The 27128-nt window shown below is 42.5% G+C and overlaps 1 protein-coding gene across 7 annotated transcripts in view; it reads right to left on the minus strand.

The window, feature by feature from the left end:
• NTNG1 (netrin G1) overlaps positions 1-27128 on the minus strand; it is a 262932-nt gene that overhangs the window by 65537 nt on the left and 170267 nt on the right. For all 7 annotated transcript variants that reach the window (XM_043520971.1, XM_043520969.1, XM_043520970.1 and 4 more), the window contains one exon: positions 10497-10669. In XM_043520971.1, coding sequence (XP_043376906.1) covers positions 10497-10669 — 173 coding nt within the window. The remainder of the gene's footprint in view (positions 1-10496; positions 10670-27128) is intronic.

The following is a 27128-nucleotide window of genomic DNA, read 5'->3' on the forward strand; positions in this document are numbered from 1 at the left end:
GCAAAAGAAGAGCTCACAACGAGGATCTAAGCAGCAGTAAAAAATCAAGAAACTGAAAATACAATCTGAAATATTTGGAATAGGGATTTACTGGAATGGTTTTGAGGGGGATCCATCGCCACAGTGTGTGGCAAAAGTCCGGCAACGGAGAGCTTAAAACCGTCTAAAATGTGGCACCCACTTGGAGACATGGCGCAGTTCTATTCAAACAAAACCACTTGATTTTTTTTTTCCAGCAAAAGCTGAGAGAGCTACAGGGCCAGAAGAGAGTTCTCAGATTGGCAGCTACAACAAATGAGAGCGCCCTTGAGGCATCTTCTGCTGTATCATACTGGATATGTAAAACTGGGAACCACACTCTATTGGAGAAACTTCTTTTCTGCCATGTGCCAAGGAATGATTTGATTATATTGGGGCAAGGTGCAGTGACTCAACTTGATTCAATTCCCCCGTCTAATGACATTATTGCCAAGTGTATTCACAGTATGGTAAATGATGTGACTGAACAAGTGATCGCCAAAATCAAGCAAAGTTCTTTTTTTCCCCCATTCAACTTGGCGAAACAACAGATGTGCCGGGGACTGTTCAGATGCTGACATATGTAAAATTTGAGAACGATGAAAAACTCCAAGAGGAATTTCTGTTCTGCCAGCCATTACTACAGCATGCTACATGGGAACAGCTTTTTGCACTTTTCAGTGCTTTTGTCTCTGATTCTGACTTGGAATGGCAGTGCTGTGTAGGAATTTGCAGTGACAGCATTTGTGCAATAACTGGAAAAAACGGTGGGCCAGTCACCTGAGTGCAGGCTGTTGCACCGCAAGCAGTTTGGATGCACTGTTTTATACACAGGCAAGCCCTAGTTGCAACAACAACAAAAAGCCACCCGTTCTAAAACAAGTTCATGATGAAGCTGTTCACACAGTCAAGAGCAGCTCAACAAGTGTACATCTGTTTGTGTGGTGAGATGGGAGCTGAGCACCATCAGTTACTTCATCACACAAAAGTTTGGTGGCTGTCTCAGGGAAAGGTTCTCAATTATTTGTTTGAGCTCAGATGAAGATTCCCTGCTGGCCGAAAAGTTTGCAGGTACCAAGTGGCTTGCTTTGCTAGCTTACCTGAAAGACATTTTTGAATGCCTAAATGAGTTAAATACCTCACTTCTCTCACTGACAAAATTGAAAGCTGAATAAAGAAACTTTCCTTATGGTATGTGCATGTGGACACTGGCAGTTCTGAAGGGGTTTTATACTGGATGACTTTTTGGATGAAAATGCCTTGCCAAAGCATGACTTGCAACCCATTATGCAGCCACCTGGAAAGCCTTAAACTGCAGTTTAGGGAGTACTTTCCTGAAAATGATCAGAAAACAGAGGTGTGGATTAGAAATCGCTTTAATGCAGAAGTGCTGTTATGTCACTTATAGTCAAAGAAACATTAATGGACCTTTCCTGTCATGAGACATTGATGCTGAGATTTTCTGAACAACCTCTTGCTAACTTCTGGATTTATGTGTGAGAAGAATATCCAGAGCTGTCATCTACAGCACTGAAAGTGCTCAGGCCATTTTTGTCCACCTACCTGTGTGTAGCTGGCTTTTCAGCACTGACCTTACTGAAAAACAAATACAGGGCCCGTCTCACTGTTGAAGATGACCTCCGTCTTTATCTCAGCCACACAGAGCCCCGCTTCGAGGATTTGTGTTAATCAATACAGTAACTCCTAACTTAGGGCTTGGTTACACTTGCGAGTTAGAGAGCATTAAAGCAGCCCTGGGAGCCCTAGCTCACTACCTGTCCACACTGGCAAGGCACTTAGAGCACTCTGACTCCATGGCTAGAGCGCTCCTGGTACTCCACCTCGGTGAGAAGATTAACGCTTGCTGCGTCTTGGCTGAAATGCCTGGGCGTCAGTGTGAACGAGATGTTGCATTACTGCGCTCTGATCAGCCTCCAGAAACGTCCCATAATCCCCTTAAGTCAAGTGGCCACTCTTGTCATTGTTTTTGAATCGCTGCAGGAATGCAGATATACCCTTTGTAAGCGCCATTTCTGACAGCCGGCTGCTTATCTGCTCTGAGACAAAGCAACCATTAGTGTGGAATGCTGTGTATGAGAGAGGGAAGCGGCGGAGAGGGGGTCTGCTCCTGTCTGAATTTACAAGACAGCATGCTGACATGCTCTCAGGACCCCCAAAACCCACTCTCTCTTCCCCCACATACACACAACACACTCCCTGTCACACTCCATCCCCCGCCCCCATTTGAAAAGCACGTTGCAGTCACTTGCATGCTGGGATAGTTGCCCATAATACACCGCTCCCAATGCCGCTGCAGATGTGGCCACGCCAGTGCACTTGAAGCTGTCAGTGTGGACAGACTGCAGCACTTTCCCTACTGTGCTCTCTGAAGGCTGGTTTAACTCAAAGCGCTCTACATCTGGAAGTGTAGCCATGCCCTTAAAGTCATCCAGGTTAACGCTGATTCGTTGTTACACTGCTGATCAATTAGGGAACATGCTTGTTTAAAGTTACGCAATGCTCCCTGATAACGTCCTTTGGCAGCCGACTGCTTTGTCCACTGCTTGCAGGAAGAGCAGCCCGTTGCAGCGAGCTGGTGGGGGGCTTGGAACCAGGATGGACTGGCAGCCCCCGCATCAGCTCCCCGCTCCCCTAAGTTCCCTGTGCAGCAGGCTATCAGTTGCCTGCTGGGGGACTGGAGGGGGGAAGAAAGGGGCTAATGTCAGGGTGTCCCCCTCCCCCTTGCTCCTGCACCCCGCTTACCCCATCCCCATAGAGCAGGAAGACACAGGACAGGGCTCAGGACGGAGGGAGCTTCCTGGCAGCAGCTGTGGTCTCAGCTTGCTGATTTAAATACACTGCCTTGTTAAGTTAGAGTGGGTCAGCATACTTAAAGAGGAAATGCGCAACACACACACATACGGTGTGTGTCTCTGTCTGCCATGCTGTCTCCCCTCCCTCCATTCCTGCTGCCTTGAAGAGTGTGAGGCTACATTAACAACAAGTTAACCCTTGAGGGCTCAGCCAATTGCTAGTTCATCAGTTAGCAGTAAGGCATTTCCTGGGAAATATCCCACCCTCTGACTTAATCACCTCAACCAAGCTTCACAATCATCATTGCTGTGTACAGTATTAAATTGTTTATAAATGCACACAATGTAAGTTTTATATATATAAAATATAGTCTTTTGTCTGGCAAAAAAAAAATTCCCTGGAACCTAAGCCCCCGATTTACATTAATTCTTATGGGGAAATTGGATTCGTTTAACATCGTTTTGCTTAAAGTCACATTTTTCAGGAACATAACTCCAACGTTAAGTGAGGAGTTACTGTACAAGCATACCCCTCCCAAAAGGTACATATTTACTTTTTACTGCTGGATATAAAGATTGTCTTGTGAATTTAAATATTTAGTGGCTACTTTTTTCTAGATATGGTCTTTAATGCATTTTTTTATTTAAAATATTAACTGTTCCAGAGTAACACAGCGCACTGGGGTCCTGTAGTAATTTTTGTTTTCAGAAGAGGGTCGTGGTGCACTGAAGGTTGAGAACCCCTGCTTTATAGTAACATCAATTGTCTGGAGTTCTGGAGGCACATATTAAACTTGATTCTCTGGTTGAGCTGTGCTTGGTGCAAGCACTTAAGGTGATGAGCAAAAGGAAAGTTTAAGGTACCTTTCTTTTTCGCTGATCCTGGGGTCATGTGGGAGTTTGCACCTTATGGCTGCTCTACTATGCACCTGACTGTCTGTGGCACTAATGGACCATTCTGGCATTCAAGAATAGCTGGAGTGGAGAGACAACCACATTCCCATGGCAAGGCTTTTGGGGAGAGTCTGGCCTAAGGCTTCTATGTCACTGAGGGAATTTTCAGTTGGTCTGATTCACTGGGATTCTGGCCCCTTTACACCAGTGGAATGGTGCAAATAGGCTGCAGAGTGATGGAGAATCAGACCCATTATCTATCTTGATATAGAACTCCCACTCCTCATCTAAATATAAAAAGTAAACAATACCAAGTTAATTTATAACAAAACTGCATTTTCCTACACACCACTTTAAAACACATTTAAATACAACTAAATACAGTGTTCATATCTGAATGCTTTCCCCTCTAAAATCAATGAGAGCGAGATTCTCTCTGTCAGTTAATCTGATCACAGGGAAATTAGCAACCTCCATAAGTAAAGCTCAGAACCATGTACTTCCACAGATAGCTCTCTAGTAATAGCTATATTTTTAGATTTGACTTGTGTTACAAGCAAATTCACTGTAAATATATATATATATAGCCACAATATTTGATAGAAAATATCTGGAGTTGTCCTTTTAAAGGCTTATAACTTGGATTTCTCCAATTATCACTCATCTGATTTTTATGAAATAATCTCAAATTTTTCTCTATTACCTATTGAAGAAAAATTATACTTAACCTTTCTTAACTACACAGTAAAGAAAATGGCATTATTTAATAAAATCAGATCCTCACACAGAAAATGAGTTTTAGAATTCTTTTGCAGGTTTATATAAAGTATATAACAGCCAATAAACAATTGACTTCAAAGATGGATTGATAGTAATTGCTGATTATTAACTATATCAGAATCTTTCTTGAAAAGGATGCTTTCCTTTAATTGGAGCATTCCACACTGCATGTTTTAACACCTGGAGGTGAACTAAATTTGGATCCTGGACCAAGGAGTCAGTTCAGAGATGTTAAATTCCACATCTGATGCTTTGCTAGAATATCTGTACTGCAGCATGACCTGGCAGTGAGTCTTTTTTCCTTTTTCAAGTGCCCTGCTGAGGTATGATTACAGCATCATAACTTCAGCATCAATTTTAGAAACTACAAATTTCCTAGTGATTGAAAATCCTGAGATGCTGTAAGAAACTAGCCTCTTCTAATCCTCCAAGGGGACTGATTAGTTATGATCATGTGTTTTCAAATGTCTGTTGACCCAGAGGACTACACACAGCAAATTTCTCAGGAAACCTGGCTTATCCATTTCCCTGTAACAGCCCTAGAACTCCTGCTTCTGTAAAAACTGCATTTGTTTGCTTTAGAAAGTCACAATTTTTTAATTCACTGCAAGAGAATGGTGTATGTGAGGATTATCACTTATTCTGTGTCTATGCTCCTCCAAGCAATATCACTAGAAATGTGGCTCTCTTTCATTTGAACAGGCATGAGAAAATAGTTGATCAATGTTTTAAAACATAGGCCCTTTTCCCTTGGTAGTTCAGTCTCTCAGGCCCAGTCTTTCAGTCTCTGTATGTAGGAAGCTCCTACTGAGGTTAATGGGAGCTTTGGGTGTGTAGAGGCATGCCTGGGCATACTTTATTTCTAAGAAAGCACAATGCATTAAGAACTTTTGGGAGCCACAAGGAAAACACAACCCATCCTAGGACTCTTAATAATTTGTGCAACAGTCACCTTGCTTTCTTGTGCTAGAATTTAGTGACACTGCCAAAGTAGTTTCATTGCTGCAGTTTATTTTAAACAGATTTGTTTCAAGTCAGTCAGTGAAACTGAAGTATTCCATCTCCCAACAGTAGGTGTCACTATAACTATCAAAAACAACTGCAAAGGGTTAGTGGACAGGGAATAGTGCATTAGAATAATTTTGCAAGTCACACTTTTTAAAAATATAGCAAATGTTACTTACAGTGTATCGTTTTTCAAGTGTGAATCTGGAACCTTTTATTAACCACTCAAGTTGATGTCTAATATGAGGGAAGGCAGTTAATTAGCTGCAGGTTATCCTGACATTTCTCTTTCTCTGAATGCCCGAGCTCAAATACACGGCCATTTATTTTCTTTTCCCTTCATCAGGTCTCCCAGCTTCAGTCTGTGGCTTACTACCTGCTCTAAGTCGTCATGAGCTAGCCAAGTTCAATAAGTTATACATAGTGAGAACAACAGGAAGCACTGCTATTTTGTAACATTTTACCCCACTTACCTCATCTTTCCTGCCTATCATGGATCTATCATCATTGTACAACACTGCCCTTCAAGCAGGAGTGGTCCCATACTTCATATCAGTATCATACCACAAAGGCTTCTTCCAACCTACAGATCGAAGTAGCATCTCTTTAGAAAGCTACTTCCAGTCACTTGAGCCAACCTCAGATACTAACTTCAGTGAAGCTAATTTAGCTTTGACAAGGAATAGGGATAGGATCTCTCTCTAATTGCGGGCATGCATGAGCAAGATGGGTAGCTATTTAGGGACATGACTAGGAATCCTGCTAATATACAAACTCTTGGCCCCCTTCACTCATATCACTCTTTTAAAATGGCACTATATCATCACATTTTAATAAGAATGGGTGCCAAACAGATGAGTTTGGATGAGAAATCAGCACAGTATCTCAAGTGTCGTATCTCCTGCCAAAACCCCTCTGTGTGACAGCTGTGCCACATTACAAGTAAAAAGAGTTATGAGGCAGAGTAGGATTAAGGAAGTATTGCTGAGATCCAGGTCCTATTGTCAGAGAGACTCCCAATACAGATATAATTTAGCAAGCTGCTTATGGCTGGCTGGATGGCTGTTGCCTGGAAAGGAACCTAGGTCCATGTTGTCCTGATCAATCCCTCATTTCATGTCATGCTATGACCTGGGAGAAGGACTGGCAGAAGTTGGGAGATGTGTCCGGACTGTTTGGTGCAGTTTATTCGCTGATGGGATAAATTTTGGTGAATGGGAGCCCAAAATAGTCTTAGATACCACTATTCAACTGAGCAAAGTAGGTAACACCTGAATGTGAAAGAAAACCTAAAAAGAAAAGACCAATGGCTGTCAGACATTTGTGGCTGATGACTAGAAAAGCTATTCTATAGCAGGCATGTGGGAAATCCAGTAAGATCACTTGGAGTGTCAAAACCTGTTACATAACAAAACTGCCTATGGCATGTGACAGCATCAGGAGACACATTTAATCACAAAAGAGTCAACAAGATGGAACTCGAAATGTTAAGCAGCAGTCAAATACAGAGTTATCCGTCATTCCAGTAAGTGATGGACTATCCCAGGGGTCTCAAACAAGCGGCCCGTGAGTTATTTTCTGCAGCCCGCCAGCTCCCCGTGCCCCCCCGCCCCCAGCATTTACCTAGAGCAGCTCCCTGCCTGCCTGCCTGCCCTGCCCCCGTGCTGCTCCGGGAAGCGGCTGGGACTTGGTGGGAGGGGGGGGCACAGGGGACTGTGTGTAGCCCTGGCCGCTCCTCCAGGTCCCCCAGTGCGCACCAGGCTGGAGCCTGCCCCCCAAACCCCTCCTGTATCCCAACCCCCTGCCGCACCCCACACCCCTCCTGCACCCTGACCCCCTGCCCTGAGCCCCCTGCTGCACCCCGACCCCCTGCCACACCCCACCTGCACTCGGACCCCCTGCCCTGAGCCCCCTGCTGCATCCCTCCTTCACCCCGACCCCCTGCCGCACCCTGCACCCCTCCTGCACCCCCTGGGGACAGGGAGGGGGCGGAGTTGGGGTGGGGATTTCAGGAAAGGGGTTGGAATGGTGGCAGGGAAGAGGTGGGGCAGGGGCAGGGCCTCATGGAAGGGGTGGAGTGGGGGCAGGGCCGGGGCAGCGGTGGGGAGGGGGGGTCAGTGATACGGCCCTCGGGCCAATGTATTAGTCCTCATGGGGCCCTTGTGGTCATTTGAGTTTGAGACCCCTGGACTATCCAATGCCCTTTCACAAGGAACAAAAGCAAAGAGGGGAAATATTTTGCTCAATCATGAAAAAAACCCAATTGATGATAATAAGAACATAGGAAACAGGATTATCCCAAAGTTCTGACTCTGGCTGGTGTAGACTGATCAATTAAGTTTCACGAACAAAAGCTGGCTGTGATGGTTTCAGCAGTAGAGCTAAGTGAAAGACAGAAGTTTTGTTTCATGATGGATTTAGAGATTTTCAACTTTGCATTTGTTCCAAATTGGAGCAAAGATTTATTTAAAAAAAATTAAATTCTCTTCAAAGGAAAATTCCATTTTTTTCATTTCTAGCCCTTCAAAACATTTCATTTTAATTTTGTATTATATACTAATGATTCAAAATAAAAAAAATCAAAACAAAAGATGCAAATGTTTTGTTCTGAAAATATCAGCACAGGATTTTTTGATACCGTTGGAACTTTTCTGTTGGAATTTTTGGGACTTTTTTTCCAAATACAATTCTGGTGAAATTGACCCAATTTCAAGAAACATTTTGATGTAACCACCCATTCTGATGGAATATGATTCCATCAAAGTTTCTCCAATCGTCAGCAGTCGATACCAAGTGCCAATGCCATTGTTTTGCTGGCACTTGATGTACGATTACTTAAATGGTACAGGAAATATGGAGGTAGAGGGAACATTGATTTCACACTCTGATGTATTTTACCCCTAGATCTCAAGCACAGCAAGTTTTGTATGGAGTTGGGATGCTGAATGAAGCCAATAGAGAGTTTGTGATCAGAAACTGTGGCTCTCAAAATTTTTGCCGGACATAGTTAGACCGTCACTTTTTCTACAACATGGAAAAAAGAGAATACTCTTACAAAGTACCCCTCCCCTTTTCTTTTTGAAGGTTCATTTTTTGTACCTGGTAAGAATTTTTTCATAATTTCACGCCCCCAAACTTCATGGTTTACTTGGTCTATTACTCTCAGGACTTGATATGGTCCTGCTTCCTGTGATACCCATTTTTGAGTTTTTATTCCTCCCTACTGCTGCTTTGAAGTGTTAGATAACATTCGAAGCATTGCACGTTGCTGCTGGTTTTTAAACTTTTCATTCAACTTCAGTACATAACCCTGTTTCTTCTAAATAATTTTTCAGTGAATGGTTATATTCGAAAGCCAGCTTTTTGCTTTTAATCAGGGCGAAATGCCAGCCTTTTTTCTAAAGCAGCTAGTAAGTGCGGTCCAAAAGGTTGGATGATTTTGTTTCAGTTTATTTCTTTTCCTCATAGGGATTTAGGTGCATAACTTGAATTAGAGGAATCTGAATTATTGTCTATTTCCAGCATGCATAAATAGGAGAATAGATACCTGTATTTTTGTTTTCATGCCCCTTTTCTCAGGATTGCACCCTTGGGGCCATATCCTGTCTACAATCTGTGCACGTGGCTCTCAGTAACATCAAGCAAATAGGAGTAGATGGCCTATAAAGTTGTATCGTAATGGTGGTTAAGCATCTTACACGGGCAATTATGCCAGTGTTGAGCTAGGAGTTAGCTAGAAATATACAGACACAACTGCTCATGTTCTGCCTTCACTGCCTATATCCTGGCAATCCCACACAAATCAAAGTGGTTGCATGCGTATCAAGGAATCTGGATTTCAAGCAGAGAACATAGCTCAAAATCTGAAATTTTCCTACACAGTGCTTAAAACCTATTATTACACCCACCAAGTTCACAAAGACTTGGTCTGAAGTTTAACCTTAAAAAAAGGCTGACCTCACTAGCCAGGGTGTATTTGTGTGGGTCTGTAGGCAATGGGAACACCCAGCCCTCCCCCCACCTCACTGCTGGGTGCAGGAAGTGGGTCCAATGTGAGGTCCCTATAACCCAAACTGGCTGCCATAGGCCAAGAGCACAATGATGCACCATGAGTGGGTACGCTTCCATCATGTCTCACACGATGTATAGTTCCCCTTATCTCATCTCTCCTACCTCCTACGTGAAGGAGGAGAACAGTTTGTGGCTTTGGCTTCCAGCCCGAATCCCTGGCAGGGATTCATGTAAAGCGTTATTGCCCTCATGCCTTCCAGGTTTGTAGTACTGGGGACATTGGTTTCCAGCTGAAATCTGCACTGATACAGTCCTGCTGGGTAGTTTGGGGAGTGATTCCTCATTGGTTAAGGGTTTTCAATAAAGTTGTGATCTTCAAATTGCACGATACTATGGCATACTTCTCTTATTGTATCCGTGTCTACATCAAAATTCTTGAAGAAATTGCTTTATGAAAACATCTGCCCTATTCACAACACAACAACAATCCAAAATCCCCAACCCTGTCATTTCAATTATTTTCTACATATTTGGGGAAAAATTCTCTCCAGTTTGCACTGTGGATCTCCTACCCTTCACATGATCTCTAATGGAAATCCCATGCATGGAAATAGAGTGGAGAACATGCAACAAAGATGCGGCCACAGTTCGGGCGCCAGTTCCCCCCCATTTTTAGGGTGCTTCCACCACGCTTGATAGCACTTAATTTTATTGTAGGGGGCCAAGTTCTGCCCTGGAATGTAAACACACCATTCTCATGCTGAGTTATTTATGTGCATATGAGGGCAGAGTTTAACCCATACTTGCAATTAAATGTTTTTATCTTTCCATCAAATTATAGACATAGATTTGTTTCACATTTGGGTCCCAAATGAATGACAAACTTTGGCTAGCACTATTTTTTCCCCCTCAAATATATGGACCAGAATTATAATTATAATGATGTATAGAGCCTTGTTGTACAAAACTACTCACAGATATTTGCTGTGCCCTTAGGAATAGGCAGATATGAGCCAGGACTCCAAGGTCGACCCTGATAATTCTTCTTGCATTTCCCGCAGTCTGGGCCTGTAGTATTGTGCTCACATTCACAAAACAATTTTTTGTTTTCTTCTTTACAGCCAGTGGCATGAAGGTTACACTTGCACCTATCAGAGAAAAGGTAGGGTGTTATATCAGACTACTGAGATCCTACTAAAATACTCCTTATGGCAGGGGTGGCCAACCTGAGCCTGAGAAGGAGCCAGTATTTATCAATGTACATTGCCAAAGAGCCACAGTAATACGTCAGCAGCCCCCATCAGCTCCGCCCCCACTCCCAGCGCCTCCCACCCACCAGCAGCCCTGCAGATCAGCACCTCCCCCCTCCCTCCCCGCACCTCCCGATCAACTGTTTCGTGACATGCAGGAGGCTCTGTGGGGGAGCGAGGAGGAGCGAGGGCACGGCAGGCTGAGGGGAGGGGGCTAGAAGGGGTGGAGTGGGGGCAGGGCCTGTGGCAGAGCCAGGGGTTGAGCAGTGAGCACCTGGCACAGGGGAAAGTTGGCGCCTGTAGCTCCAGTCCCGGAGTCTATGCCTGTACAAGGAGCCGCATATTCACTTCTGAAGAGCCGCATGTGCCTCCGGAGCCACAGGTTGGCCACCCCTGCCTTATGGCAACCAATATATTTCTCTCTAACTTTGCAGTGTTATTGTTTTAACATGTCTCCAAAGAAATCTATCCAGCTTAAATTGGTTTCATGCATAAATGCCACATTGTGGTATCCTGCTGTTCGGCAGCATTTTGACAATAACAGCTTCACCTGAACTCCAAGGAGCTGATCTCCTCTTATTTACACCAGTTTTACACTGGTGTAGTTCCACTGAAATCAATGGAGTTACTTCTAATTTTCACTGATCTGTCACCCTGCAAAGAGTTCAGTGGGACTAGTCACAGGGATAAAATTAGTCATGTGCTTCCTTCTTGGCAGGGTCTGGCCCAAAGTGAGATCAGCGTCACCTCCCAAGCTCAGGTTTCCCGTTAAATGTACTCGACGACACCCCACTCTTTCTTAACAAGGAACAGTTATACAGTAAATGCACACACTTTTTAGGTGTATTTTATTATACATACAACCAATAAAATAGTGCTTTAAAGGTACCAGAGATGCCAGAAAAAATGTTCTCAGAAAGCTAGTGTGAATTCCTTGCCTAGGTTCTGAAACACAGATTCAGAGGATGATAAATTAGTAATTAGAAGGTCTCCAGGAAATAAGCCCAATTACTCTGAAAGAAAACATTTACACAAAACAAGAAGTACTGCATTACATACATTTGGAAAACTTTTGCTAAGGTCCTGCTTTTTTGGCTGTGGATAAGATAGAGATATATAGTAGGTACCAACGGATATGCAATATCCACAAAAATATGTTACCCACATCATATTTGAATGTAAAATTGCAGAAGCCAACTTATTTGCTGAAGAGGGAGGTTATTACTTTGTATTGTACCAAGCACTGCCCAATTGCTCTGAAAGGACAATTAATCTGACACCTTAATTTGACAAAATTATAGCACCTGAAGGGAAGAAAAAATAATTTGGTAAAAGTGGGTTTTTTTCAAAATGGGAAATAAAATAACCGCAATTCTTATCAAAACCATTACATGAATCAGAATTTGAATGTACATTGTTTTTAAAATAGTTGGGGTATTTTCAGGAATGGAAAAAGCTAGGTTCAGAGACACTAAGGCATCGTTATTTCTTTCCAGTAGTTGTCAGAAATGGGTAAAATATCCTTGTTATTGGCCCTGGAAAGGAAACTAGTACTTAGCAACTCTTGTTCTTTGTTTTCCTAATGATTATAAATCCAGTGGTTTAAAAGGTTCTCATGTGGGCATTTGTTACCTGTTCCATACAGCGCTCAGTAATTAGAGCAAAGCAGCACATGGAATAGCCAAGATTTTTAGCAAGTGCAAATGAACAGCTGCCAAGCTAACTTCCATTTAAAAGGAATATGACCTGAAGCAAGTGGCCATACACACACATATCCCCAGGGTAAAACAAACTTGCAGTTGCCTTAAGTGGCAGCTGGAGAAACACCACTAGAATTTGCAATACAGAAGATGCTGTATGCATTCTACTCACTGTTAGAAAGGAGACATGAATTGCTTGTTATTTAAACAATGCTCACTCTAGCTGGAAATATAATCAACACCTTTTAAATTAAAATGTGCAAAAAAATCTTTTTTTAAACATGACTGAAAAAAAAAAAGAGAGACTCTGTTAAGCAAACAGTATTTAATTAAGTATGAGCTGTGTCCTGCATATACATACTGCAGTGAATTACTTGTAGTGCTAATTTGCTTAAAGGACCTTTTTTCATACAACATTAGCACCTTTCTTTGATGGTGTGCTCTATATATGTACTACATCCAAAATTGATATGTTAAAGGAATGTTTAGGTTACAAAGTCAAGCATTCAAGAGATAGGAAATGCTGTGTAGCCTTAATTTGGCCCTTTGAGTATAAGCATTACGATGGAATCTTTAATGACATACTATTACTCCACAAAATTCCTGCCTCTTTCAGTGAATGAGCAGTTATTAAATATTTTTTATTCATCTCATTCAGTGTATGGCCCCAGGGCTTATTTAATGCACACCATCCAGCCCCTGTAGTGAATACAAAATTATGCATTTCCTCATGGACAGTTCTATGGTGCTCTTTCCATAGTATCTGAGTGCTTCACAGACACTAATGAATTTACCTCCATGACATTCCTCTGAGATAAAGAAGTATTATTATCATCCCCATTTCACAGATGGGGAACTGAAGCACAGAAATATTAAGGCCAAAATTGTCAAAAGTGTCCACTAATTGCTGGGTAGCCAATCTGAGCCTACCTATGAACTGATTTTTTAGAGTACTTAGCATTTTTATAGCACTTGCATGTTCATGGCACAGCTCCAACTGACTTTAGTTACAGTTGTGAGTGCTCAGCACTTCTGCAAATCTGGCCTTAGGTATCTCACACTGGGTACCCAGGCAATAAGGAACACACAAGTATGGGGCAACTTTGAACATTTTAATTTAAGTGACTAGCCCAGCACACACAGGAACTCTGGCAGAGGCAAGAATAGTGCGGCATTCAACTGCCCTAACCATAAGACCATCTTTTCTCTTCCTGCAACTCCCTACCGCAGTGTTTCCCAAACTTGGGACGCTGCTTGTTCAGGGCAAGCCCCTAGCGGGCCGGGCTGGTTTGTTTACCTGCCGCGTCTGCAGTGGGAGCCGCGATCGGCCGAACCTGCGGACGCGGCAGGTAAACAAACTGGCCCGGACCGCCAGGGGCTTTCCCTGAACAAGCGGCATCCCAAGTTTGGAAAACACTGCCCTACTTCTTTCACTGCACATCTTACAACTCCAGCCCACCACCTCCTTTTCTGACAAGCCTCCAGCTCTTACCAACTCCCTCATGCACAGTGTTGGACAACCTTAACTATACGTGATATTACAATCTCTCCCCTATCTATGGGTGCCAGATACAAAACTGCTGTAAATTGTCAATGGAACTATGCAGATTTACACCACCTGAGAATCTGTCCAGTGCATGTGTTTGAAACCCTGGTGGTATAATCACCCACAAAATAACAATATAATAATGTAGCACCTACATATGAAAGAAAATCTCAGACAAGCACCAAATGATTAGAGGAAAAGGAAAAGAGAAGAGTAGAAAATAGGAAGAGAGAGTAAAATTCTAGGATCAGTAATTCTAACTGGATTACAGAAGCAGCAACAAATTTGAATGTTGAATGACTGGAAATGAAAACTGTCTCAAGAGCGCTGAGGGGGCTGAGTGAATATATGGGGGCAGAGCGGAGACAGACATAAAGACCTGTGATTCAGATAACATTGATAATTAAACATAAAGCGTAGGCAATGCTGAGGAATCCTGAAAACCACAGTTATTCAGACATAACTGTCTACAGTTCCCTTGAAGAAGACTGCAAGGAACAAGAAGCGGCTAATGTGACTTCATGAAGGATTACTTAAAGATCAGAGATAAAAACAACAACAACTGGTATTATAAAAGCAAGAGTCAAAAAGATGAATACTTAGAAACAGTTAAGGCTTGCAGGAAAAGGAGAAAGGCTGCAAAAAAAAAAAAGAATTAAAAAAAAAAAGAGAGAGATGAGTTAGTGCTCAGAGGATAGCCCAAGTGAAATACAGGAACAACTATCACATGAAAAAGATCACCACCTCATCTAGAGAATAAAGGAATCATGACTGCAATAGGCAGCAATATGTTTATAAAGGATAAATCATGTCAGAAAAAACTGACTGCTTTTTCCTGACCATAAATATGAAGGGGATGCAGCAAGCATAGCATATTTGGATTATAGAAAATACTTTCTGGTACACTTTCACGTGATTGGAAAACTAGCTGAAAAACTTCCAGAAACAAAAGATAAAGGGCTTGTCTACCCAGCCCCACATTGTGAACTACTGGGGTGTGAACTGCGGCTGCACTAAACTTTTGCGCTATAACTGCCCTATGTAGACTCTGCTAGCAAGAACTACAAGATATGTTGTTTGCATTAATGTAGTCCTGTTTGAAACTGGACTACGTTATCACAAATTAGGTATCTTTGAGTTTGTGCTAACAGGATCTACACAGGACTTTACAACACAGCTCTTTTGTGCTGCACTGCAGGTCACAGCCCTGTAATCCATGCTGTTGGGCCACGCAGACAAACCCAAAGACTAATGGCATTGTATTGCTCTGCGGAAGGATCTTTAATGAAGTACTATTGCAGGGATAATGTCAGTGTTGAGTCTGATCTTCTGGAACACCATTGTTAATGATCTAGAAATGGGACAAAACTGTGTGCTAATGAAATCTGAAGAGGATACTAATTTGGGAGTAGTGAATATCAATGAAATCATACAACCTGGCCCAGAGAGTAGAACCACTGGCAGAAAAATAATAAATTGTGAGTCAGATAATCTGAAAAACATAAATTCTGATTTATGCCAGTGTCACTCCATTGATTTCAGTGGAGTTACTCCTGGTTAACAACTAATGTGAGAAACAGGCCCCTACTCAATGAGAGGGTGAAACCTAGATAGCAATAATACTAGAAGAGACCAAAATGTAATAGTGGACAGCACATTAGACATGAGTTTTCAATATATTATGCTTACCAAAAAAAAAAAAAAAAAAAAAGCCAGTAAAGTTGTGTGCTGTACACAGAGAAACATCACATTCTGGAGAAGTGGTATATATTCTCTTTCTATATTGCTCTAGTGAGACTGCACTTGGAATCTTGCAGTTAGTTCTGGGCATTTCATAATGCATGCATTGATAAACTGCCGGGAATTCACAGAAGAGCAATAGGAAAGACTAGAGTGCTGGAAGGAGAGAAGGGAGGGTGAAAGTGTTTCTCAGACCTACATTCTTCATGATTATTTGTACAGATACAGTTGACAGAATGTGTGAAGACATGTAATAGAAACTGGAAAGTCTTTTCCCATTCTGTTTACAAAGCAAGTGTTAGATGATTATAATAAAATTTTACGTCTAGAGTTTTTTTAAGTCCAAAGAAATCCAAAGTGCTTCACAAACTTTTGTATATTCACATAACTTTTTATATACAGAAATCCAGCTACCTCTGGCACACCATGCAATAATGTGTTTGGGTGTGTTGGGGAGAGGGGCAGAGCAAACAAACAGAGGAGCTATCAGAATGTAGGTAAAATGCTGCAAATGGAAGAGGATATATCCAGTAACCTTGTCAGTACACTGTACACCATGTAAGAATAAAGCAGATGTTAAAGGCAAAACATAAATCTCATACTGCATATATTTAAAATAAGAGGTTATGGCATGGTTTAATGCTTTCCCACATCTTCATAACCCTTCAATAAGCTATTGACCGCTCCACCAGCAATTAGAAGAAAAAGGGGGAGAGAGAAGCCCCACACTGGCTGTCTGCCCAAAGGGAGTGGTTTCATCTGTCTGTTACATCTGATGACAAAGCAGTTTTCCATGCTCTCTCTTTATCGGTCATTATGGCAGCCACCTTGTCAGAGCTGAGCCTCTGAAAGTGAATACCAACTCTCCACAACGTTTGTCTATATTTGGAAACTTACATCCTGATGTTTCTACAGCTCAGCTGATTTTCATCTTTCCAATCCAACCCGTGAGAATGTTTACTGCCTAAATGTCGTTTTAGGGCATACACAAGAATACAATTCTTTTCAATGTGCAGATTTAATTCTGAATAGCCAGAGATTGATATCACTGTCCAACACTATAAACTCCACTCTAATTGTGTAGGAGAACAAATTTGTTTTTCTGACCACTCATCTTTGACAGACTCATTATTTTGTCATAAAGCAATTTCAAACAAATGATATTTTTGGCAGTTATATAAGGTGTAGGAAGCATTCTGGTGCATTCAAGGAATAGCGCTGCTTTAGTGGGAGAACGAAGCCTTGGCATCCTGAATTTCTCACAAATTCTATTTACATATAGACAACTGACATTAAAATGCTGTAAATATCACTGAGGTAATTGCTAACAGCATGTTGATTCACTTGCATGTAAGTGCCAACCAGCAGACTGGAGGTCACATGAGGGGATCATTCATGTCAACAAAAGAGAGAGAGGCTCTTTGATACATTTTTAATGACAAGCCATATGTTCCTCACTTAAACACATTTTTGGATCCTTCTATGTCATTGCCAAAGTTTAACAAATCAACTTAAAAACAACTTGCTATGCAAAATGAAGCATGCATAAAATGGATCTGCATCAGCCAGTTCTTCACCCCATGTATTCTGTCAACCAGCCTTGAACAGAATTCTGTATAGAGCCGTTCTAATGCTACAACTCCAGCCATGACAGACACACTCCTTAACCCAGTTTCCACACAATTCCTTTATGTAGTATAGACAGGATATAAACAATATCCTACTATGCTAACGGTTTGAAGGCATTGTCTACATTAGGGAATTTTTACCAAAATGACTGGTTAGCAGCAGTGTGAGTCGTCATGTAGGCAACTCTCCAGCTCCAGCAGTCATTTACAGCACCTTGTTGGTTACACTTGCTCTGAAAAGGGTGAACTGACACCATGCTGAAGATGGCTGCCAGAGTCTGAGAGCCATTTATATGAACGCTGCCAAGGCTGCAAACAATGGGGCAATTTCAACAGTGTTAGCAACACTGGGCTTTTTGTTTCTGTACAACAATCTCTAATGTAGATGAGATTGGAAATTCACATTGTAATGACGTAACAAGTTTCTCGCTGTCATGGATGAAGATGGAGTGTAGATGGGCTATCATTTTAGAGGAACACTGTCAATATTTTTTTTTAAAAAAAGCTCAAAGTAGTTTCAGATAAACACCTGCCCCTGAACTCTCTGCTATTTTACAATTACAGTTTTTTAAAAATTTTGTTTTATATTTTCTTCTCCTCTGTTGTGTTGTGTGGAAAACTCAGGCTAACAACAATGGAAAGGAATGGTTACTTACCTTACAGTAATTGGAGTTCTTTGAGACGTGTGGTCCCTATCTGCATTCCATTGTAGGTATGCATATGTTCCATGCACCTGAGACTGTAAGATTCTTGCTAGCAGCATTTGTTGATCTGTGCCTGCGCCCCTCTCCTACTAGCTAGGTCATAAGGGACAACATGGACCAATCACCTCTCCAGTGTCATTCTACTGCAAATTAACCTAGGATGAAACTCTGCAGCAGAGGAGTTAGAGGGCGGGTAGCAGAATACAGATAGGCACCACATGTCCTGAAGAACTCTAATTACTGTAAGGTTAGTAACCCTCATTTCTTCTTTGAGTGATGGCCCTTATGAGTCTCACTGTGGGTGACTCACAAACAGTATTTATTGAGGAAGAGGGTGCAAAGACCCCTGCTGTACCACTGAATGGAGGACTGCTCTGCCAAAGGCTGCAGCAGCTGTAGAAGCTCGCACCAGGGCATAATGTCTCATGAAAGTGTGAACAGAGCCCTGTGTTAAAGAGTTTCCAGGAGAGGGACTTCTTAAAGGGAGGCTACTGATGCAGAGTGGGATCTAGATGAATGGGCCCTCAGCCCGTCTGGGGAAGGGGTTGCTGTTAACTCGTAATAGAGCAGGATGCAACCTGAAATCCATTTAAACAGTCTTTGGGATGAGATTGCTTCATCCCTGCTCTGCGAAGGATATATATAATCTAGGTGATTTCCTAAAAGATGTAGTCTCTGTCGGTAGAATGCCAATTCTTGAACGACATCCGGAGAATGAAGCTTCTTATTCTCAGTATAGGCCTGTAGTTTTGGGAAGATGACAGACAAGTGAATAGTCTGATTTACATGGAGTCCCAAGATCACACTGCGGGGTGAATTTTGGGTGTAATCTCAGGGAGACTTTGTCTCTATGGAAGACCATGTAAGGTGGACCAGCTATAAGAACTCCCAGCCCACCTACTCTTCTGGCTAACGTGCTGGTCACCAGAAAGGGAATTTTCATCAATAGGTTGGCTAAAGAATGTATGGCTAAGGTGCAAGCAGAGTCTTCATTAACGCTGATAGGACTAGACTGTGGTCCGAAGTCAGGGTAAGTTTCAGTACTGGGGAAAGGGTTCTAATGATACTCTTTAGAAAATGGACTGTCACAGGATGGGTGAAGATAGAATGGTTGTCAACTGGAGGGTAACTGGCACCGATAGCTATTAAATGCACCCATATGGAACTAAGATAAACCTGAAATCTTTAAGGAGAGGAGATATTTCAAGATGACAGGAATGTTGGAATCCTCTGGTATTATCCAACAATGTTGACATCAGATAGAAAAATTTTTCCACTTTACTGCAGTACTTTCTTGTGGATGCTTTCTTACTGTTATTAAGGATGAATTGAACTGCTCCTGAGCATGTCCTTCATAGATTCATCACCCTTTCAAATACCAGGCTGTTAGGTAGAGGGATGCCAGATTGGGATGCCTGATTTTTCCTTTGTCCTGGGTCAGTAGGTCCAAGAAGAGTTGCATACAGATGCTTGGATGGATGTATCCAAAGATTGACCGCTTCTATACAAAAAGGGGTGGATCTTGCTCCCCTTTGTTTTTTGATGTAGAACACCATTGCCTGACTTGACTTGGACCTGCAGGATTCGAATGAATGGTGGGAATCATTTGCTGGCCTTATGGACTGCTTGCAGTTCCAGGAATTTTAGGTAGATCCAAGACTCTTGAGAAGTCCATGTCTGCTTTGCTACATGCTCATCTTGATGGGTGCTCCAACTTAGCAAGGAAGTGTCAGTTATCAATCTCTTCTTGGGTAGTGAAGGAACAAAGGGGACCCCCAACTTACACCTCTTTTCCCTGTTCTCCCACCGTAAGAGGAAACCTTGCACTCTGTGAGGGAGCAAGACTAGTTTATCTGCACTCTGTCTGCTAGGCATATATACTCTCCATAGCTAAGCCTATAGACAATGAAGGCAAAGTATTGCAAAGAGTGTCACATAGGTACAGGAAGCCGTGTGACCCAAAAAGATCAGACATGAGTGGACTGAGATCTGTGGGCTTACCCAGCTCTGAGTAGCGAGCTCCTTCATGGATTGGAACCTGTCCTAAGGAAGGTATGCCTTGGCCTTGATAGTGTCCAGGGTTCCCCGATACACTGTACAGGCAAAAAGAAAAGGAGTACTTGTGGCACCTTAGAGACTAACCAATTTATTTGAGCATAAGCTTTCGTGAGCTACAGCTCACTTCATCGGATGCATACTGTGGAAACTGCAGAAGACATTATATACACAGAGACCATGAAACAATACCTCCTCCCACCCCACTCTCCTGCTGGTAATAGCTTATCTAAAGTGATCACTCTCCTTACAATGTGTATGATAATCAAGTTGGGCCATTTCCAGCACAAATCCAGGTTTTCTCACCCTCCGCCCTCCCCCCCCCCCCAACACACTCTCCTGCTGGTAATAGCCCATCCAAAGTGACCACTCTCTTTACAATGTGTATGATAATCAAGTTGGGCCATTTCCAGCACAAATCCAGGTTTTCTCACCCACCCCCTGCCCTCCAAAAACCCCCCACACAAACTCACTCTCCTGCTGGTAATAGCTTATCCAAGTGACCACTCTCCTTACATTGTGTATGAAAATCAAGGTGGGCCATTTCCAGCACAAATCCAGGTTTTCTCACACTCCCCCCCCATAAAACACACACACACAAACTCACTCACCTGCTGGTAATAGCTTATCCAAAGTGACCACTCTCCCTACAATGTGCATGATAATCAAGGTGGGCCATTTCCAGCACAAATCCAGGTTTTCTCACCCCCCGCCCCCCCCCCCCCCCCCCCCCCACAAACTCACTCTCCTGCTGGCAATAGCTCATCCAAACTGACCACTCTCCTTACAATGTGTATGATAATCAAGGTGGGCTATCCCAATGAGCATAGAAGATTGAGCAGTGATAGAGTTGATGTCTACACCTCCTGATGAGATTTTCCAGTCAGTAACCAGTCATGATGGAAGGGGAAAACTGATGTGGAAGTGGGCTGCCATAGTTGGTAACACCTTTATGAAAAACCTTGGTGCTGCTGTATCCATAGTGGTCCTGACTGTCAGTGAATCTCAGGAATCTTCTGTGTGCACGATGAATGCCCATGTGGAATAGGCATTCTTCAGATTGATAGCTGTGAACTAATCACTCTTGTTCAATGAGGGAATTATTGAGGTCAGGGTGACCTCTTGAATTTTAATCATCAGATAAAACATTCAGTGGCCTGAGATGTAAAATAGGTCTTCATCCTCCATTCTTTTGGGGGATGAGAAAGTATTTCAAGTAAAATTCTTTCCCCCTGTGTTGAGGAATATCGGTTCTATCACTCCCATATGGAACAGGGAGACTACTTCTTGATGGAACCTCCTCTCATCAGAGAGATCTTTCAAGAGAAAGAGGGGTTGGGAGGGGAAAGAGAGAGAAATTCTGTGGTGTAGCCAGTATAAGTGATCCCCACAACCTCTTTGTTGATATGAGATGCCAAGTTTGGGATAAATGAGCTAGGCAGCCACCAAATTAGGTACTGGGTTTCTGAACAGAGGGATGTGGTAGGGGGATATATTTGCAGCTCTTGAAGGTCCCATCAACAGTGTTTTCTAATGGAAATCTGGGATTGGAAGGAGGGCGAAGGGAGACGTCCTGCTTGTCATGCTGCACCCTCTGTAGTTTCCTGGGTGGCTCATAACCCTTTTGATGATAAAAAGTTGGAAGGGCTGGTTGCCGCTTGTTGGGTTGAGATCTGTGGTATTTCCTCAGTGGCACTGGAGCGTAGATATCCATTGAGCAAAGGGTTGCCCTTGAGTTCTTTAGCAAATATAATGACTCATCTGACTTTTCACTGAACAACCTGTTTCCCTCAAAGGGCAGATCCTTCACCGTGGATTAGACTTCTTTGGGAACTCCGGAGGATTGAAACCACGATACCTGATGCATGACTATAGATGTCACCATCAAGCAGGAGGCTGTATCTACTGCACATACTGAGGCCTGGATGGACGATCTAGCAAGCATTTACCCTCCTCGATGAGTACTTTGAAATGCAGGCTATCCTCCTGTGAGTTCTGCCAATTTAGTATAATTAATAAAAGCATTCTTCGACATTACTGCCTGATAGTTTGCTATGCAGAACTGTAAGCTGGTTGAAATAAAAATCTTTATCCAGAAGAGATCTAAGCATTTAGCTTCCTTATTGTAAGAGGGTGGATATAGGCTGATATTGTCTGCCTCTTTCAATGACTGAATTACTAATGAATCTGGAGCAACGTGTGTAAATAAAAATTTCACTCCTTTCGCTGGTACAAAGTATTTATCCATTTTTTTCCAGAGTAGGGGTGCACATGGCTGGGGTGTGCCAGACCTTCTTGGCCAGTTCTAAGATGGCCTCATTAATAGAAAATGCCACTTTGCTGGGTCTGGCACTTTAGAGAATGTACAGGAGTTTGAGGAGTGTCCTGCACTTCCTCCAGAGGGATTTGGAGGATCTGTGATCCTCCTTAGCAGGTCCTGAAATTGCCTATAGTCATCAAGTGGTAAAGATGGTCTCACAACTCCTTAACATGGTGTGAAGGTATCGTCAATGAAGGAGGCGTGTGCTTCCATTTTTTTCTCACTAGTACTGGGATGGTCCTGCTCCGTGGTTAATGACGGTTTCAGGGTGCTTTTACTTGTTGGACCTGGGAAGTCGGCACCATGTTCTTCTGAGCTCCTGATACTCCCATAACTTGAGTGTGCAGTCTCACTCAACTTGGAAGTTATCACAGAAGAGGTCCTCTTCTTGGAGGAGGACATGGAAGGGGATTTCTCTTGCTTCTTGTGAGAGTGTTTCCTACTTTCCTCATGTCCCTGTTTGGAGAGCTCCTTAGCTCTGCTCTTATCAGCCCCAGAACTGGAGATCACTGTGCTCAAAAAGGTGTTTTTGAGCACCTCTGCCTGTTGTATGGGGGAGTTGGGGCGCTCATGGGGCATGGTCAGATTGGGGCCTCATTGGTTGATTTATCAAGTGTCTCTGAAGTTTAGACTGATGGGCTTGATAGGATCAGCTTGGGAAGGATTGGCAAATAGTGCACTTCGAGGGGACATGAGCTACTCCAAAGTAGTAGAGGCACTTGAGGTGGTCATCACTGATCAGGAAAGCCTGGGGGCAGAAAACGTAGTTCTTGAATCCCGGGATCTTGGGCATGCTAGTCACCCCGTACAGGTTGGAGGGGTTTACATAGTGGCAGACCCACCCAAGGCCCTAATTACTAAAACCTCACGTACCTAATTATTTAATAACTATCTAAAATTACCTAAAAGTTATTTACAAATATTTACAGATAGATGCAGAAGCAGCTAGCAAATGCTGCGGTCACTGAAGAGGTTTGGTCTCAGACCACAGGCAGTAGAAAGGAACTGAAAAGGTGGTTGGTCTGCATTGCTCCTTATGCCCTCTATTCGGTGCACAGACATGGATGAAAGGATGCTGCTAGTGAGAATCTTTTGGTGTCAGATGCATGGAGAGCCTGCACACCTAGAATGGAATACACATAGGGACATCACTTTAAAAAATTGACTATAGAGGGAAATAGTAAAACTGGCTATATATAAACACTGTCCAGTGCACAAGATACACAACCCAAACAACCCCAGAAAATTATTCTTCCACTTATTCCTTCCCAGCAAGTAAAACATTTTCAGACAGTGGTTCATGTATACACAGAAACTCCACAAGCCTACTGAATAATATTATGCATTAAACCATAAGATTTCCCATGTCATGTAAAAAACAGCTCATCCTAATTTCCAAAGTTTACTCACTGTCTACATCGCTTTGCTATTAAAAGTAGATTTTGTAGGGATGAAAGTATAGAGCATATTACTGTTGTGATGGGGGCAGCATGTCGCACCCTCATATTTTCCATGACTACTGGCTGCTCTGAGACATTCTTGCTTGTAAACACCATTGTGTAGTTTATTTACAGTGTTTTAATCCCTCTACTAATATATAGCAGTGCCTCCACACTTTTACACTGTATCTCAATGTTCTAACCCCTTCTCCAAAAGGGGAGGGGAAGTAAGGTACCTCTACTCAGAGGACTCTCTTTGTCAGGCTCTCCTAGCCTTTTGTCTCTCTATTTCTCTCCTTCTCTTCCCCCCACGTCCACCTTCCTGTGCCCTTTTATAAAGCTTCCCTGTTAATGGGCTAATTGGCTCATTGACTCACTAGCCTCAATCTGTCCTGGTACACCTCTGTCCACTTAGGCCTTTTCCAGAGGAACCTAATTAGTACTAATAGTGACCAGAGTGCCGGCTCAAGTGCTCGCCCTCAGCACTGTGTAACAACTGTGAAGAAATAAAATCATCTTTGACCAATTTACACATAACTTTTGGAGAGAAACTGGGTAAGACAATGGGAACACAAAGATAAAAGAGGCAACAAGATAATTCCTGCAATCTACACTGCCGCTGCTCACTTCAGGACCAGTCAATCTGAGGACGTTCTGAGCTCAAAGGCTCAAAACAACTAAGGACAATTGGCAATCAGCAAATGACTCTGGTGGTCGTCTGCTATAAGGACAAGTCTTGTGAACTACTGTACTCCAAATCATTTGAGTTAAAAAGCCAATTTGGGCTATTCACTATTTTCAGAACCAAAGGAACGTCTCAGGGGCAAATTCAGACCTGGTGTAAGAGGTGCAACTTCTATTAAGTCAGTGGTGTTACATCCTTCTCCAGCAGTTCTGAACTTGACCTTTGTGGTCATATAACCCATTGTTTAAAAATAGCCATATTTAAAGATCTGTAATAAATGCAGGCTATTTTTATAAATAGATTTGGAAAAGTGGGTCTTTTTATATATATATATATATATATATAAGCTCTTCCATGTCCCCTTGCCTGAATGCACTTAAGGTATTAGAATCTCTCCCCTTAAAAGTGAAGTTCTTGGTAGAAAGGGTCTGCATCCACAACTAAAGAAAAAATTGTTTCACTAATAATAAATATAACTTTATATAGAGAGATATATTATTCTTTCATTTGCAAAGCAAGGACTAATGTTGGATCAGCTTTTTAAGCTTCTTAAATCTGTAAGTAGCTTTGTGGCTGGAAAAGAAGTTTAACCTGTGCTCAATAATCCTACTGCACCTTAGTACAGTACCTTAGAATCCAGTGATTTACAGAAGCCCCTTCAATCTTATTCTTTACTGCTTAGTTTTCACTGCTAAATTTGGGTGGAAATTGAATTAAATTCCCACAGGCAGTATGGAAAATTGGGGAAAATAGTTTTTTCCTGATTTCCCCTCGGTGGAGTTTAATATATCTAGCAGGGAACGTATAACCCAGGTAAAGGGAGCGTACTTCCCTTTCTTGGTGGCCTACTTTTAACTAGTTTGGAGAGCTTGAAATTTTACAAATAAAATCCCAAAGGGCAAGGACGATCCACTTTACTTCATGAGTAAAACTACTCCTGGGCCTCCTATAGCTAAAAAGGTGATTCTGAAATAAAACTTAATGGAGACTGAGCTGCTGGACCTGATTCAGATCCAACCAGCACAATAACATGGCTGTACAATGCTGAATTTAAATACAAATAATATCTCTCTGTGGTGCTGACCACATTGTGAACACTTACAGGAGTTCTGCTTACAGAAACAGAATTACTTTCCTGAGTTCAGTGCTTACCAATGTGAATAAGGGCTCAGTCACAGCTCAAGGCAACTGCACCTGTTTCCCCTTTGCAGTTCAGCAAAGGCATCGACTCTCAGGCCTCCAGCTCTCTAGCTGTCACCTTTCTTGGATGGAGACTTGTGCCTCTCTCTCCCTCCTGAGCGGGATATTTCCAGGCTGAACAGTTCCCTGCCTTCACTGTGTTATTTCCAGCACAAGACAGTCTGCCTAAGCAAACCTGCTTCACCTCTTTCCTCAGAGACAGTACAGAGTGTAATTGCTACAGTTATAAGTCACCACACAGTTCTTTTTAAGAAAGCCTATTTTAACCCTATGATAAAAGCACTACAAAGAAAACATATTAAAAACAATAAAAGAACCTAAATGCATTCTCAGGATCACCCCCAACCCATTCTACATGGTCTCTGGCGAGTGTCAGTCCACCCAACCTTTCCCTAATGACTGGAGCACTTTAGGACCGGAGGTCTTGTCCGTTTGCGGGATTAGAATGAAGGTTCTGAGTCAGTTTAAGATCAGGCCATTTATTCAAAAGTCCTTTCTTTGTCTGTGGTCCCTGGTGAATCCAGATTGGATCTTTAAACTGTCCTCATATAACAGGTGCTCAATAGATAAAAGGTCCCCCGTCAGTGCAAAGCTTCCAAGGCTGAGTCCCTAGGTGGGGGTTTGCCATTCCCTCCTCCCCTATACATCCTACAAATTCCACTTTACACATATTGTCCCAAAAGATTAATCGTATCTGCTGTGTTACTCAACTTAGTCTTTTGCAGTTCAGATTATCTCCCAGAGAGTGTATTAATCCTTGTCCCCAGTAAAGAAGTTCCATACAATCCTACAACAGTACACAAACACTTGCATTTTCAATACAATGGACCCAAAAGGTATTAAAAGTAATACAATAAGGTTTAATTTAATTCCATAAGGTTTGCTCAGGATATTGAGGATAGTGTCATATCTGTCACAGGCTGAACAATCGTGCCCCCTATATCTGCATGTATATAGCGATGTCTCGTGTGTGTAGGCTATTTTACCCTTCTGAGATCAAATGATACCTACTAATCCTTCTTTGACACTGCTCCATATTACAGATTGCAGTATTCCTCATGCAACTGACTAGTAGAGAGAGTGCCTCCTTTCCTGTCTTCCTTCAAGTGGATAGAAATAATATTCTGTTTTAAAATGCCAGCCAATGATTCCTCTTCTATATACTGTAACAGTGAGAGTCAATTTATCTCAGATCAAGCAATAAAAGTGTTTACTGGAAGATACGGGGGGGGGGGGGGGGAAGAACCAATAGATTCTGAACTGTTGTTCTACCCTGAAAAGTTATTCTGTAAAAAGGGCATGGTGGGTTCACCACTGTTCTTTCTCAGTGGTCCCAAATC

The sequence above is a fragment of the Chelonia mydas genome, chromosome 8, assembly GCF_015237465.2.
Source record: "Chelonia mydas isolate rCheMyd1 chromosome 8, rCheMyd1.pri.v2, whole genome shotgun sequence".
Classification (NCBI taxonomy): domain Eukaryota; kingdom Metazoa; phylum Chordata; order Testudines; family Cheloniidae; genus Chelonia; species Chelonia mydas.